General features: G+C 35.4%; 1 protein-coding gene and 4 non-coding genes across 5 annotated transcripts in view; 3 read left to right on the top strand and 2 right to left on the bottom strand.

Moving 5' to 3' along the window:
- The window catches only part of LOC115455575 (neurobeachin), a 665858-nt gene that overhangs the window by 308727 nt on the left and 342743 nt on the right, over window positions 1-14388 (top strand). The window contains exon 3 of the mRNA XM_037447719.1: window positions 6414-6540. Coding sequence (XP_037303616.1) covers window positions 6414-6540 — 127 coding nt within the window. The remainder of the gene's footprint in view (window positions 1-6413; window positions 6541-14388) is intronic.
- On the bottom strand, window positions 9703-9775 carry Trnaa-agc. The gene has a single exon. It is a non-coding gene; the product is annotated as a tRNA-Ala (tRNA).
- On the bottom strand, window positions 10789-10861 carry Trnaa-agc. The gene has a single exon. It is a non-coding gene; the product is annotated as a tRNA-Ala (tRNA).
- Window positions 12265-12337, top strand: Trnaa-agc. Its single transcript has one exon. It is a non-coding gene; the product is annotated as a tRNA-Ala (tRNA).
- Trnaa-agc lies at window positions 13618-13690 on the top strand. The gene has a single exon. It is a non-coding gene; the product is annotated as a tRNA-Ala (tRNA).

Genomic DNA, 14388 nt, shown 5'->3' with positions numbered 1-14388 from the left:
GACAAAAGCGGGTATTATGTTTCTCTCTCTTCGTCTCGGTTAGAAAGTAAATGTTTAGAACGAAACTATTAATTTGATACATAAATTTTATTCTGAATCTTAGATGGAATCGAGCTTAGAACACAACTTCCTTTTAAAAAGCGATTAAACTCTCATAGACATTATTTACGTAAAATTAACATCAAACATAAGTATATTTTTGGGAAGCTTCATTACAAATTTTATTACTTTGATTCAAAACCAGCACATAATAATGAAAATATTGTCACCGCAGTCACCCGGCGTGCTGCGGCATTGATTACAATGGTTTCCTGTTACATTGTGCATATTTTGTAGTTAATGTGTTTTGTTAAACATTTGGGCCATAGCGGACTAATTGAATTCATTAAATTAATTTTCACATTTGTGTAATAACAATATGCGAACATTTTGTTATGTAATTCGGAAATTTAAAATTGTTACACTTAAATATTGCTTTAAATAAAAATAAAATATATATATGTCGTCTAATTCAAAAACTAATAATCAAAACATAATTTTTTGTTAGTATTTTTTAGTAATACAAAGAAATTAAAATTCCATAAAAAAATAATGAGACAGACTGTTTAGTATTCGTTTTTTTCTATTCATTCGAAATTTACTTGTTGAGATAGGTCGACGTTGTTGAAGATCTTCTTTGTGATATAAATAGATTTCATTAGAGAAACAATGTTTTTAATATAAATATTTTTCAGTAACGTTTCTTTTGAATGAAAATTTCTTCTCTTTCAAAGTTCCAATATAAAAGAATAGTAAGAGAGATCCCGGGAGGCTGCGCGAAGGGTATGCGATGTGCGGCGAGTCATCGTCCCTTGGCGCGTCCTAACGAGCTTCAATCTCCTCGGCACCCATGTTCGCCTGGTACCTTTTGCAAATTTATGAGTAGGGTTAAACGGTTACATGCAATTTTGCAAATTTTCAAGAAATATCTGTTTTTTTTACTGACTACAAAAAAGAGGCTAAAATAAACTGGGACTTTAAGACCTTTACAACTATAACTAATAAAGCAAGTTCATAAGCAATATGTACTTTGTAACATAAATTAATCGAACTAATTAATATAATTCTAATTACGGTAATAAATACAGTGAAATTAGTCGAAAACAACACAGATCAGTGATCGAGAGGTCTCCGCGACGCGACGTCCTCTTAACACTCGCACCTGAGGATGACCTACTTAATAGGTAGAAACTGGTCGGCGATTCCACGTGTGCTTAACACGCACAAGGTCCCCGGTTCGAACCCGGGCGGAAACATTGTTTTTATTAACTAACGCACGAAGCTCGTTGCATACATAATCCGGGGTATTTGTGTAATTGCCTTCGGAATCCGTGTAATAGACTATAGGGTATCGGAATCACATAAATTTGGATAAGCTGTTTTTGGAGCCCATGCAGTAGCCAGCGGATTACGCTTTGCTACGTTTGTATCCAATGAAATTGTGCAGTGATTAAAAAAAGAATTCGAGTTCATTTTCTCATTTAGTAAAATAAATTCTGAGTAGTCGCTTTTTATGGTGACCAAGAATCTACAGACGCAATTATGGACAAACACCTGATAGAAAATCTTTAGAATACTCCTCTACGTAATATTTTGTTTAACACTAATTCAACGCAATGCTTGGGAGCATTTTTTGTTTGCACACATTTATATTATGAACACTAAGAAAAAATATATGAAAATTAAATTCTTAAGCAGGTCGTCAAGATAAAATTGAAGCAGTAACAACAATATTTCCGCGTTTGCAATTGCATCCTTAGCATTATTTATTTTCTAACGAAGCATGGAAAAGGGGTCTATGAGATCTAATAAATATGGCGACTGACTTTTGTTTTGCAATATATATATTTCCGCCGATTAAATAAATTGACTTTAATAAAGACACCCCCACCTACAACATTTTCAAAAGTCAAAATTAATCTATCCCCGCTACATTCTTCAATATCATTTTAGACTCTCCCAAACGAAATGTCAACAAAAAGTCACCCATTTCTTTGTGTTGAGACTTGTTTTTCTTTTGTTCCCTTTTGATGTTTATCGAAAACAAATTACTCAGTGAAGTGAACGGGCCAGCGCGAAGAATTATTTGCAGCGTTACTTATTCAAAATATTTTAGTAAAAAATATAAAAGTGTGTGTTCATGTTGTCTACACTTTTATGTAGAAATTTATGGATATATTATGTGGATTTAAAAAATATAAAGTGGATAAAAGCACATTACGATCCACGAGCATAATTTTTTCCATGTTAAAGGGAACTTAATTACGGGCCTTAGAGTATTTGTATATTAAAAATTTCATTTCCCCGTCGCATCTCGACAGCGCTCACCAGGCGAGTAGCAATCATGTGGATGTTGTTTTTTCGCGACACTGGTGCTCTAATTAAGTAATACATCACGGGCGGCCGCAAGCAACACGTCGCAGGGTGCAGTAAGGGTAGAGACGGGCATACTGTGCTTCATGATGGACGACGCGCCACCGAAGCGGAATGTCCAAGTCATCTTGTTACATGTTTCACTTAAGCTTGTGTGAATGTTAAGGGCCTATGTATACTACATTTTATGATCGAGACTGCAAATTCTTCGGTAAGGTTACATATCAGATTGTTTGCAAAGACAAACATACGTTTAGGCAGCGTCTTGTTTATTTATACGTCTGAACTTCAAGCCAGTTCATCAGGTTGCTTAAAAGAAATCGGGCATAGGCTATTAGAATAAATATTATTAGAGTTGCATTGAATCGTTTCTATCGTCAGAATAACCAAACTACACTTTAAGCGTTATAAAGAGTAACCTAAACTTAGCTGAGTTCGTTAGAAGATATCTCCTTGTGCCTTCTAACTAAAGGGAACTGTTTCATTGTCTGGGAAAAAGGTAGTGGCAAATAAAGCGACATTATGTTTTCCTCCTTTTTGTTAGATATAATTTATGTATGAGTTGCGACGAACTTATCTTCGCAGCAAATTAACTTAATTAACATCATACATATTCGAGCTAATTTGGCCGAAACATGATATGCACTCATTTGGGGAAACAGTTCGTAGCGTCCTTTCATAAAAGAATTTCTTGGATTTTGTTCTTTTTCACATTTGTTCCTTTGATATAAAATTCTTAGTTCAGGAATTATTTTAATGGAATGAATAACATAGGTATACATATCCGTTTAATTTTGTTTTCTAAAAATTGGTATGTAGTGAGTGACACAATAATTATTTTGAATATAATTATTTATTTTTATTTTATATCGCCAAATTATATTGCATGTGCCAGGATTGCATAAATTAAATAGAGTTCATGAGCAACCATTAGAAATCAAGAGTTAAACTAAAACGTGTTCGCACATAGGCACGCACACGCTAATGCCGAGACATGCCGCTGTCGACGCGACTCTCGCACTAACTTGTTAAGAGCGTGAAGTTTTTCGCGCAACTTCATTGTCCCTTGAAGGGTGTTTGTACTTAAGTAGAACAAAGTTACGGCACATGAAGTTGTCTCCGTGATCTCTTCTTTAGTATCTTTTATATTATGTTGCTGTTAATCTCGTTTGTGTGTAACGTAAATCCTTTGACTAAAGTAGTTTTACTTTTCAAAAGCTTGTTTTTTACCCGGTTTAAACTTTGTATAATATTTTAGTATTAGTGACATTATCATTATTAACGTTAATTTAAGTTACTAAATCATTATCTTCGATATGTTAGTTAGTATTAGTATTGTTATACTTTAGCCCCCCAATTAAAAATTATAACAACTTTGCATAAAGGAAGCGGTCCATGGCTGACTAATAATGAAAGTTTATTATTTAATGAACACAAGGTGCGAAAAGTTACGACTTGGCGGCGTTGCCCGCTAACTTTCTAACACAACAGGCGGGCAGGGTGCAAACTCACACACTGCTGCATGACAACCCCACGTGTTGGCGGTCACGTCACGTGTTCACGCTCGCTACCAGGACAACATTAAACGACAGGAGGTCGTTGTGCATTATTTTTCGCGGCACGGCGTAGCAGGGTTGTTTTGGTTTCCACTCGACGTGCGTATTAAAAAGAAACATTCACGCGAACTCATGCCGCCACGTTTTAATCACGGCTAAATAAAAATGTAACAATTCCTTTACACGCTCCGAGTAAAATATAAAATGTTCCCCCACAAATTTCCGAGCGGAGTGAATTGCGAGAATTCCCTCTGAACTTGTAATTTCGCCGTGATTGTTCCTTAACCGTTGAAGAATGTAATATAATTACATCTCGGTACACTTTAGTCCCTCGGAGGACTATTGTGTATATTTTTGTGCTTTTGCACTTTCTTACTAGGGTTGAAAAAATAAATTTTATAACAATGGACAGAAATGTATTTCACAATATTCATAACACTTAAGAAAATTTATTTTAAAATTTTAATTAAGTACTTATATGTCTTATTTTGAGTGTATTTTATGACTACAATGGTGAATTGTATTTTATCGTAAAATAATAAAAAAATTGGAATACCAAAAAAAGTAGATACCAAGAGTAAGTATTTCTTGGAGACTGGAATATCAGAATTTAAATTTGTAGATTCGTTTTACCGGAGTACATTTTAAAAAGGGTTGAAATTAAACAAGAAATGTATCATAAAAACACATGACATTTCCCTCAGCTTTTTGCTGTTATGCGTGTCTTGTTAATAGCTTGTTCTTTACATATTTTATTTACATATTTACATATTTTGTATCATAATTATAGTATTCAATTTCGTGTTTGTAAAATAAATTCACTCTGAAGTAAATGACTGTTTTAATTAGCATTATTATTATATGCCACGCTCTTGTTCGCAATGCACAAAACACGAACATCATTGAATAACTTTCAAAACCTTTTCTATTTTTATCACGTTTTGATTCACCTTCCGCATGGTTCTGCTTCCCCGTTATCCCTGGGAACGTTAATTACCTACGCACAGAATCCGTAAAGCGTGTAGCGTTAACGAACCTCCTTTATGCTCATGCTGCCTTGGTACTTGTGGGAATATTTTTGCTTTCATTTTTATATAGATGCATGGATGATGTAGCTGCGCATGAACAACGACAGTACTTGTGACAGCTGCAAAAGAAACCTCTTTGATACGCGCGTGTTCTACGAATGCCATTTTTGCCATACAATATACATGTCTCCACGCTCCAGATATTTATTTTTTAAAGATTGTTTATAAATTTACTTCCCTTTAAAACAATAATATTCCGTTGTTAATTAAGTGTCATAAAATCATTTGAATCTTAAATATTATCGAATATAAAAAGTCTTGGTATAAATTTATTATGAATACATATAACACCAAAGCATAGTAGACTAAGTTTAAGAAGCGAGTTTGATAAATCTTTACCGATGGAACCAAATAAAAACTAAGTTATTGTCCCTTCTTACTTTTGCAATTAATTATGTACAGCGGTAGAATGAATGAATGCGTGTATGCGTTAAAGACTACTGAAGTTTATACGCTAAACACACTATTCGGGACAAATTCCCTCGTTTCAGATTGTAACGCAGAACGACTCGACAGCTCTGTTGAATTACAGCTAATTAGCTTGCATTACGCTGCGAGCTAATTGTTAATCGGGCTCAGCTAAAATCGGCCCTGCCCTCCCCTACCCTGCCCCTGCTATGTCGAGACCCTAGAATAGAGTAAAACGTAAAAGAATTTCATTAAAAATATTTCGCATGCTGCGCTTTTACACAGCAACTATTATTAAATAGAAAGCTTTAGAATGAAAATTTCTCTCGGTTGATACAGCGCGGCGCGGCGGCATGATGTGGACGCCAGTAATCGCGGCAACTGGATTATGATATTACTAGAGTTGTTCGCGCGGCCTCATTTTAACTTTTTTTATCTTCTTGTCGAATTGTTTCTAAACTAGTTTCGGCCTGATTATCTTTTTCTGATTGAGACATTCTTCGATCAGAAAATTTAAATTATTTTGCGTTGTGTCCACGTTAATGCGTCTCATTGCTATATAGTAACTAGGAGCCGCATTGAAAGACGCAACTCAGTTTCGTTATGATGTGCGATATCAGCTGAGATGATGTTAAGTTAAAGCCAGTATCTTACGGTCGTCGCTTTAAAAAAGATGTTAACATCTCAAATGATGTCTTAGCATAATATAGCGGATTGTAACTGCTGAGTTTTGTTTATTACACAGTGCTGATAACGGACGTGATATTTCAAGTTGAAGTAGGATTTATTAAATAGTTCAAAATCTTAAATATCTCCTTAAGTTTCTACTCAAAGGTGATATTGGTTTATTAATACGGCCCTTACTTTTAGGATCTACGATTTTTATTGAACAAGAAGCCCTATTATATAAATAAGATCATGCCCCTAACAAGTTATTTTTTGTACACAGGCGGAGATATGGTCGGTGTTCATCGCGATTCTGCGCAAGAGTGTGCGCAATCTGCAGGCGTGCACCGACGTCGGCCTCATACATCACGTGCTGCAGAGGCTACCGCACGCCGAGACAGTCGTCGCCGGTATGTGTGCACACACACCTCTATAACATATAATAAAGTTTCATATCAATTTATTGACAACTAGGTATAATAACGTATGGAAATCTATTTAAGCTAGAACATTTTTAAACATTTTAGAATGAGTCAAGTGGCTTAATCAGTAATTAAGTATATTTTCATTGTATTATGAGTTTAACCTCTCAAGGCTCCATGGTGCCTTAGTATTAATGTGAATAAATTTAAGACAAGAATGCATGCAGCTTGTGGCACCCTTGCAACTTAACATTCTCTCCTGATTTTTTTACCTGCTTCCCCTTTTAAAGGGGCGGAGTTTGAAAATATGCTGTCTCGTTCTCTCTTTGTTCCTTCTCTAATTTCATTAAAAACACCGTCTCTACTGTGATTTTTCTTAAAGTTACTCCGTGAATGCTATGTTATCCGGGTACTTCTGGGAAAAATAAGATTATACTGAGAAAGTTTGTCGTCTTAACTTGCTTCTTTGGAATGTTTATCCCGTGTGAGATGATAATATTTAACCCCCTAAAAAAATGCAGTTCTCAATCTCTAACGCCAATGTACTCTTTTGGCAAGTAAATCTTGTCATATTCTTGTTGTCATGGATATATTTTGAGGTTGATAATTATTTGCGCTACCGCTAGCTACTCGTATATGGTAAAATAAATGGATTGTGGTGTAACGAACGGCATTACTTCTGCTTCTCAATTGTGTTAAACCGTTAGAATTAGTTTGGGACTTCAATTCAGAAACACCTTGCAAGCTATGGTGCCCTAGTACTTCTTATACCATACGTACCATAAAAGTTCCCACGTTTAAAACTTTTCCAGCTTTTTTGTTACCCCAAAATCTTTTTTTTTCTGTCACATCCGTTAGAACTTTGTAGGACTTTTTTGAAAAAGCAAAATAGTTGTAGTAGTTTCAAGACGCTATCCTGAAACTATGTTCTCCTGGTATTTGTCATGTTACAAAATACTCAAAAGGTTTTCCACCCACGTCTTTTTTATGCAGCTGTTTGTTTGTTGTTCGTTATGCGCATCCTTACAATCCTTTTTTTTTTGCCCTGGAATTTGCTCTATGAGATTTTTTGTCTTGCCTTCGTTCCACAAAATGGTGCTTCTTCGTTGTATGAGGACCTGGTATTTAAGATGATATTTATCCCTACGTTCTCACGAACTTGTGTGACGTCATTTACAAGTGATCGACAAAGATATGATAAACATGTAAATAAGTTATCTCAGTATATTATAGTAAGTTCAAACTTGAAAGAAATATTAATATGTAACAACAATTAACACCATTTTACCAGAGTATATATATACATTCTACGGAAATATGTAATTATAATTAATTTCGTAGCTGTACATATTAGTTTTGGAATTAAAAGTTTTTATTTGTAATTTTTTTGTGAGGAGTTTTAAATCTCATGCAATGTATTCAGTCAATCCCATTGAGTATTTTGTTAATCGTGAGCTTCCAGGGCAGGAGTGCGTGTTGTTCTCGCGCGGCTCATTCAACGCTCACCCCTCATTGTGCTATGCTTTCCTAGTACACCTATCCCGTGATTTTGCGGGTTTGTCATTCCCGCGTTACCTTTCCCGAACGGGAAACGGGGTCATTGCGCCTCGGGGTGCAAAGAGAGGGCGCGGTCGAACAGGTTTTATGAAAAATGCGTCTTTTTCTATCCCTTTTCATGTGTGGTACAAGTTGGTATGGCATTTTTTTTAAAGTATAAAATTAGTCCATGCCGAATAAAAAAGTCCCAGAAATTTTGTTTCTTTTTATGAGAAACGAAATACATTGAAGCTAAAAAGTATATCACTTTTATTCCCCAAAAGTTAATTGAGCTCTACCGATAGATTATAATCTGCATGAAATTGATTTTAAATACAGGCCAGCAATAATTTGAACGGGACATTTACTTTAAATACATGCCAACTTCTTGAGTATAATAATTAGCCATCAATAAGCATAATATTATAAATATTATTATTGTGTAATGCATAAACATATTAATAGTGTGTTCCAGAGTTATAACAAACACCAGATTTTGTTTCTGAATAAGTTTTTGTAAATGATACATAGCGACTAGCGACTATGCTGCTCGCCTGAATATTTACGCGCCCTTTACGAGGTTCCTTTTATTTTATGTTGCTCTAGTACTCATGGGAAAGTTCACCCCTTTCGGCCAAGCTGTTACTTCGTCAGCTTTGTTTTATAGGATCAAACTCGTTATTTTTTGTGTCGATATTTCCTTTTTTGTGAGCATTTATGTTAGGAATTTCATACAAAAAAGCAAGGTAGATTTAAAGGAATTAAAATAGCCCCTAACATGATATGATAGCCTGATTGTCGTAGGAATCTTTGCCAAAAATACTACTATTTTTGGTTACTTCTTTAGGGGTAGGCTGACTGATAGTGAAACTTTCTACCCGTAATAATTTAAATAATTGGGTACATTAAATATAAAATTCCGAACTAACCGCTCCTTACGTCTTTAATGGCTTTAGTTACCGGCATCGCCCGCATCAAAATCAGTCATTACACAATATTGGATAATGTAATTTCATAATACTGAAAAATTTAAAAATGTTCAATTAAAAAAATCTTCACCTGTCATTTTAAAAAAGAAACATATTTTCTGAGTTGTAATATGTATCATCATTTTTTATAGTTTTATTCCCAAATGAGAAATATGATTTGTTATCTTTTTATATAAATCAATAGTAACTGTTAGATTAGAATTCATAGAAGATATAAAATTATGGTGGGCCATACTTTATATCTTGTTGACAAGGGAAGTGTACGTTTATTATCCACCCACCTGTATCAGTGAAACTCTCTACCAGCTATGGTCTCCTGGTACCTGTGAGAAACATTCTCAACCCTTTCGAACCTTATTCTTATGCGCCTGCGGGTCCGTACCGGAAGCGCCCTTGTTTTTTGCCTTGATCCCTTTTAAATGGTTCTTTGAAATTTTAAATCGTTTCGTCGCTGAACCGACAAGGGTCAGATTAAAAGGGACAATAATATGTTTCATAGATTTTTTTACGATCATGAGAATACTGCTCAAAAGTCCGAAAAATGAAACACTGGAGATGTTTTAACCAAAATAAATAACAAATTCAGAGGTAAACAAATAATGCGAGATCAAAAAATGTAATCAGTTGGAGGCGCCGGGTATCGATCCCGGTACCTCTCGCATGCTAAGCGAGCGCTCTACCATCTGAGCTACGCCCCCTATTGGAATAATATACGAAAAGAACAGTTATAAGACATTGGGGTAATGTCACGTACTAGCACTGGTAATAAGATTACCTTATAAAGATTATAGATAGACCTTCAATAACTTTGTTTCCTAAATGTCGACAGGAGTGCTATTCATTACAATATAGACAGATAGTATAAGGTAAGTTTAACGAAACATGGGTCATGCACAGAGGTGCGCAAAAGGGGCCATTTCTAAGAGGTCTATTTTTTTGAAGATATACTCGTGAACATATCTTTGTAAGTAAATTTGTATGTCCAACGTCCCAGTTTATTACCAAAAAAAACCTTCTCACAATTATCGGTTGATAATTTCAATAAACTGGCGAAGGGCAATCATCTCTCGTCATTCGACATTCTATTGGACTCCACTCCACTTACTATCAAATACAGTGAGGGTCACCTTGCCGAGCCCGAATAAAAACAAACATGGTTTAGATTAATGTTGCATCATCTTATTCAACTACTCTGTAAAACTAAAATCGCGAATTATACGAAAACAATATCTCGTAATCGCTGCAATCTGCATGATGCACAGTCTGCGATACGTCACGTACTACCGGGCGCCTGTTTTGCTGAACTAACATGCATTACACTTATACACTCCTAGTACGCAGATTCGTATTGACACATCGAAAATGGTTAAGTAAATACGTCCAAGGTAAGTAAATAAGCAGTACCATTTTCTCCTAGAATAATAATAATAATATGTTGTGTATATTTAGGTGTCCGAAGCCATTCATTCCCCCCTAATTTCTTTCTATACCTGTCATTTAAGGGCAGCGACCACGTTTCTCTGGTTTCGATTGATTTGTGGCGAAAGTTAGTTCATTTAGTTTTTTAAACCATCTATGTTTTAGAAACATATTCCATGGCAAAATTTTAATAATGTGACATGACCTAGATAGAAGAAACTTTACGTAGTCTTATAAGAAAGACTATTCTCATAAAAATCCTTACTAGAAAAAAAAACAGTAAAAGAGATCTTGGAGGCGCCGGGTATCGATCCCGGTACCTCTCGCATGCTAAGCGAGCGCTCTACCATCTGAGCTACGCCCCCTGTTGATATACAAAACGTAAATAACAGTTATATTATGTTTCCTAACTGATATCTTGACCATGAGACAAGGTGATCTACATAATATTATGATTATGTCAATTGCAAAATTTATGTTCTAGTTTATTGTAATTGGAACCGTTAGCCTTCCAGTGACCTTAGAGTATTGTCGTTCGGTAATAACTACCAGACAAGTGGGGGTCGACAGAGAGGAGTAATTATAGATTTGCGCTTTCTTTGGCTCGTACTGACCCATTATCAGCGTGATGTCGTGCACTAATTTGTAATTCAAAGTTGTGGAGTGCGTTGAAATTGTTTATGTGGCGCTAACTATGTCCGCTTGACATGTATACAATACGAATGCCGTGGTCTCAGGTTCGATTCATGGATCGATTAGAATGATATTGGATTTTTCTGCTCAGTGTCAGCCTGGAATCTGGAATATTTTGCGGTTAATGGCAACGGGATCCCTTTCCATTGAGTGGGATTTAATATAATTGGCGAAATGATGGTGTGATAATATACCCATCCCTGAAGAAAATCAGCTTATATGTATGGTGTTTACCATGCAACAAAATTTATATGGTCATCTCATAATGGTTTTAGATTAGACAAAACATAATTATTATTATATATCAGGATCACGTTATCTTCAATAAATATCTTAATTTATTGTCACAATTCCTATCAGAGATAAAATGTAACGTTTATATTACATCATTTCATTACGTATCACGTCGTAATTTATTGTTATTGCGATAGTTAAACGCGGTTAGATTGTCTGACACTAGACACTAGTGATTGGCCGCAGCTTGGCCCGCGTAAACAATTGAAAGTTTTAATACTAACTGGCGATCTTTTGAGTTGTACCTGGGAAGGATGCTACTGAAAGTTCCTTATCTCCATGAAAAAGCTTGTATATACCATGATAGCACTAATATTGTACTTTCTAAAGCGAGTTTCTTACCTGCTCGTAAGTAGCTTAAATTTTCTTAAAGAATTCAGCCGTTTCATACATTTCCGGGTAGATATATTATTACATTTCCCGTCATGTCGTATTGCTATAACACCGGTTTATGAGGGTGAAAGAATAGATAATGCACCTATGTATTGCGTTCATGCTTGTGCACTATCTCATGAGTACCTGGCTAATCTCCGGTAAGATTGGCTGACGTCGCCAAAAATTCGGCGAGGAGGTATTCTGTTATACTAATTTAAACTTAGTTGATTCCAGTTGACTACGTAATTTGGTTATCCAATATGATTTATGTAAGGTAGTTTTAAAAAATACAGACGAAGGCTCTAGCAATGATTATTTTAAGATAAAATCTGGTGAAAGGAATGATTGTCCTTGTAAGCAGTTGGTGTAAATATTAAGACAGTGAATTTAGTTGTACACAGTACCAGGGGGCGTAGCTCAGATGGTAGAGCGCTCGCTTAGCATGCGAGAGGTACCGGGATCGATACCCGGCGCCTCCAATAGGAATCTTTTTGGAATTATAGTTTAATTAAATTTTACTTTGATTATGAGTACGCTACCCTCTTAGTAATAGTTGTTATGGGTGCATTGTAAAAGAATAATATATTTTCCTCTAATAGTTTTACAATCGTAACTTCTTAATGTCATTATGATAATTCCTATGAGAGAACATACTATGCCAAAAAATCTTAGACCCGTAAAGATCTTGAATAAAGCTCCGCTATTTCATATTGGCTATAACACTGATCTCCAGGAGCATTACTCCAAAGCTCTACTGCTTCACAACCCATCGATTTGCTATGGGGAAATGATAGTACTAGTCAAGCTGGACCATTCATGCTAATGAGTAACCTTTTCCTGTTAAGGTTCGTTAATTAACAGTACACACGGAATACCACATAACTCACTATCTACACAAAACTTATTACAAGCTTGCCTTACTTCGTAAAAAACATTGTAAACTAGGTTACTTTTTTCTAAGATTATTAGCTCTATTAAAACTTAAATCTATAGGTATGTCTATATATGCTTCCTATAGATTCCATAACGGCTGGAGCGATTATAATGTCATTTTTAGGTAATCTTCCGATTAGCCCAGCATTCAATAGCATGGTGGCTATTGAACCACCAGAAGTCATCTGGCTACAGATTATATTTAGTGCTACTCGTGCGAAGCCGGGCCGGGTCGCTTGTATAAACGCAAAACTATAAAAATTGTTGGTTTTTATTAATCTGCGTACTGTACTAGAATAGGTATACAGGCCGGTATAATTCTAGCGATCGTTCAGAGAGCGTTTTTGCTTTGTGGACTTTATTCTGGGATACTTTTGGCTTAGTTAGAATTAGGTACAATTTAATTATTTAATTATTTTAATCTATATATATAAAAGAAAGTTGTGTTAGTTACACTATTTATAACTCAAGAACGACTGAACCGATTTGGCTGAAAATTGGTAGGGAGGTAGCTTAGAACCAGGAGACGGACATAGGATATTTTTTATCCCGTCCCCGCGGGAACAGGACGTGACATAAAACGTGGTATAACAAAACGAAATTTGGTATGGAGATAGTTTAAGACCCTGCGAAGGTTATAGACTACTATCCCGGAAAACTACTTCACGCGGTCGAAGCTGCGAGCAAAAGCTAGTATACTATATAAAACAGTTTTATAATAGGTACTATGTTTATCAGCCAATCTGATTGTGCGTGACATTTCATTGCCAGTATTCGTGACGTCACAACTTCCAATGTAACGGTACATTTCGTACTTTTTGTATCCGGGGGCGTAGCTCAGATGGTAGAGCGCTCGCTTAGCATGCGAGAGGTACCGGGATCGATACCCGGCGCCTCCAAATTATTGTTTTCTTTTTATTGAATTTCTTATAGTAATCAAAATATTTGCTTTTATATCCACTGTTTTACTAATAAATACAGGACGATATTTTGTGAGTAAATTTGTTATATTTTATCCTGCTTTTTTTGATGTGACTCAAAATAGAACGACAAACAGCGTATATAACATAACAAGCATCCTGGCGACTCTACAGCGTACTAATAGTAAGTATATCATTAATTTTAATGCATTCTCCTGCATTGAGAATATTATGTCCCGACTGTGTGCTTGCGTTCGCCTACTTACTCTTTTTAAACATCGTAATATATGGCTGGCTAAATATAACAATGTACGATGTAAAATTTTATTTATATTGGAAAAATGAGTTATATAGTTTTCCTATTGGTGAAAATCATTAAATGAAACACATGATTTATTGAACCCGTAAAATGTTATACATTATTTAGATTCCGTCAATATTAACTCTACCACCAGTTCGAAAAGTCGTTTATATCAGAGAAGAACGGGCAAGAAACTCTGGTGTTGCCCTTTTCGAAATCAGTTTAAGGTATAAACTACAGTACGAGTACATGATAGAGAGAAGAAAAAAAATATATTTGTTTTTTTTTATTTTTCTTAAGAGGAGTTCACTTATGTGCTCACAAAATAAGTAATAAATGAATTTTAAAGTTCCATACGAGTGCACAACCCTCTCAG

Source organism: Manduca sexta, chromosome 7 (genome assembly GCF_014839805.1).
Source record: "Manduca sexta isolate Smith_Timp_Sample1 chromosome 7, JHU_Msex_v1.0, whole genome shotgun sequence".
In the NCBI taxonomy this organism is placed as follows: domain Eukaryota; kingdom Metazoa; phylum Arthropoda; class Insecta; order Lepidoptera; family Sphingidae; genus Manduca; species Manduca sexta.
This window is presented reverse-complemented; position numbering and strand designations above follow the sequence as displayed.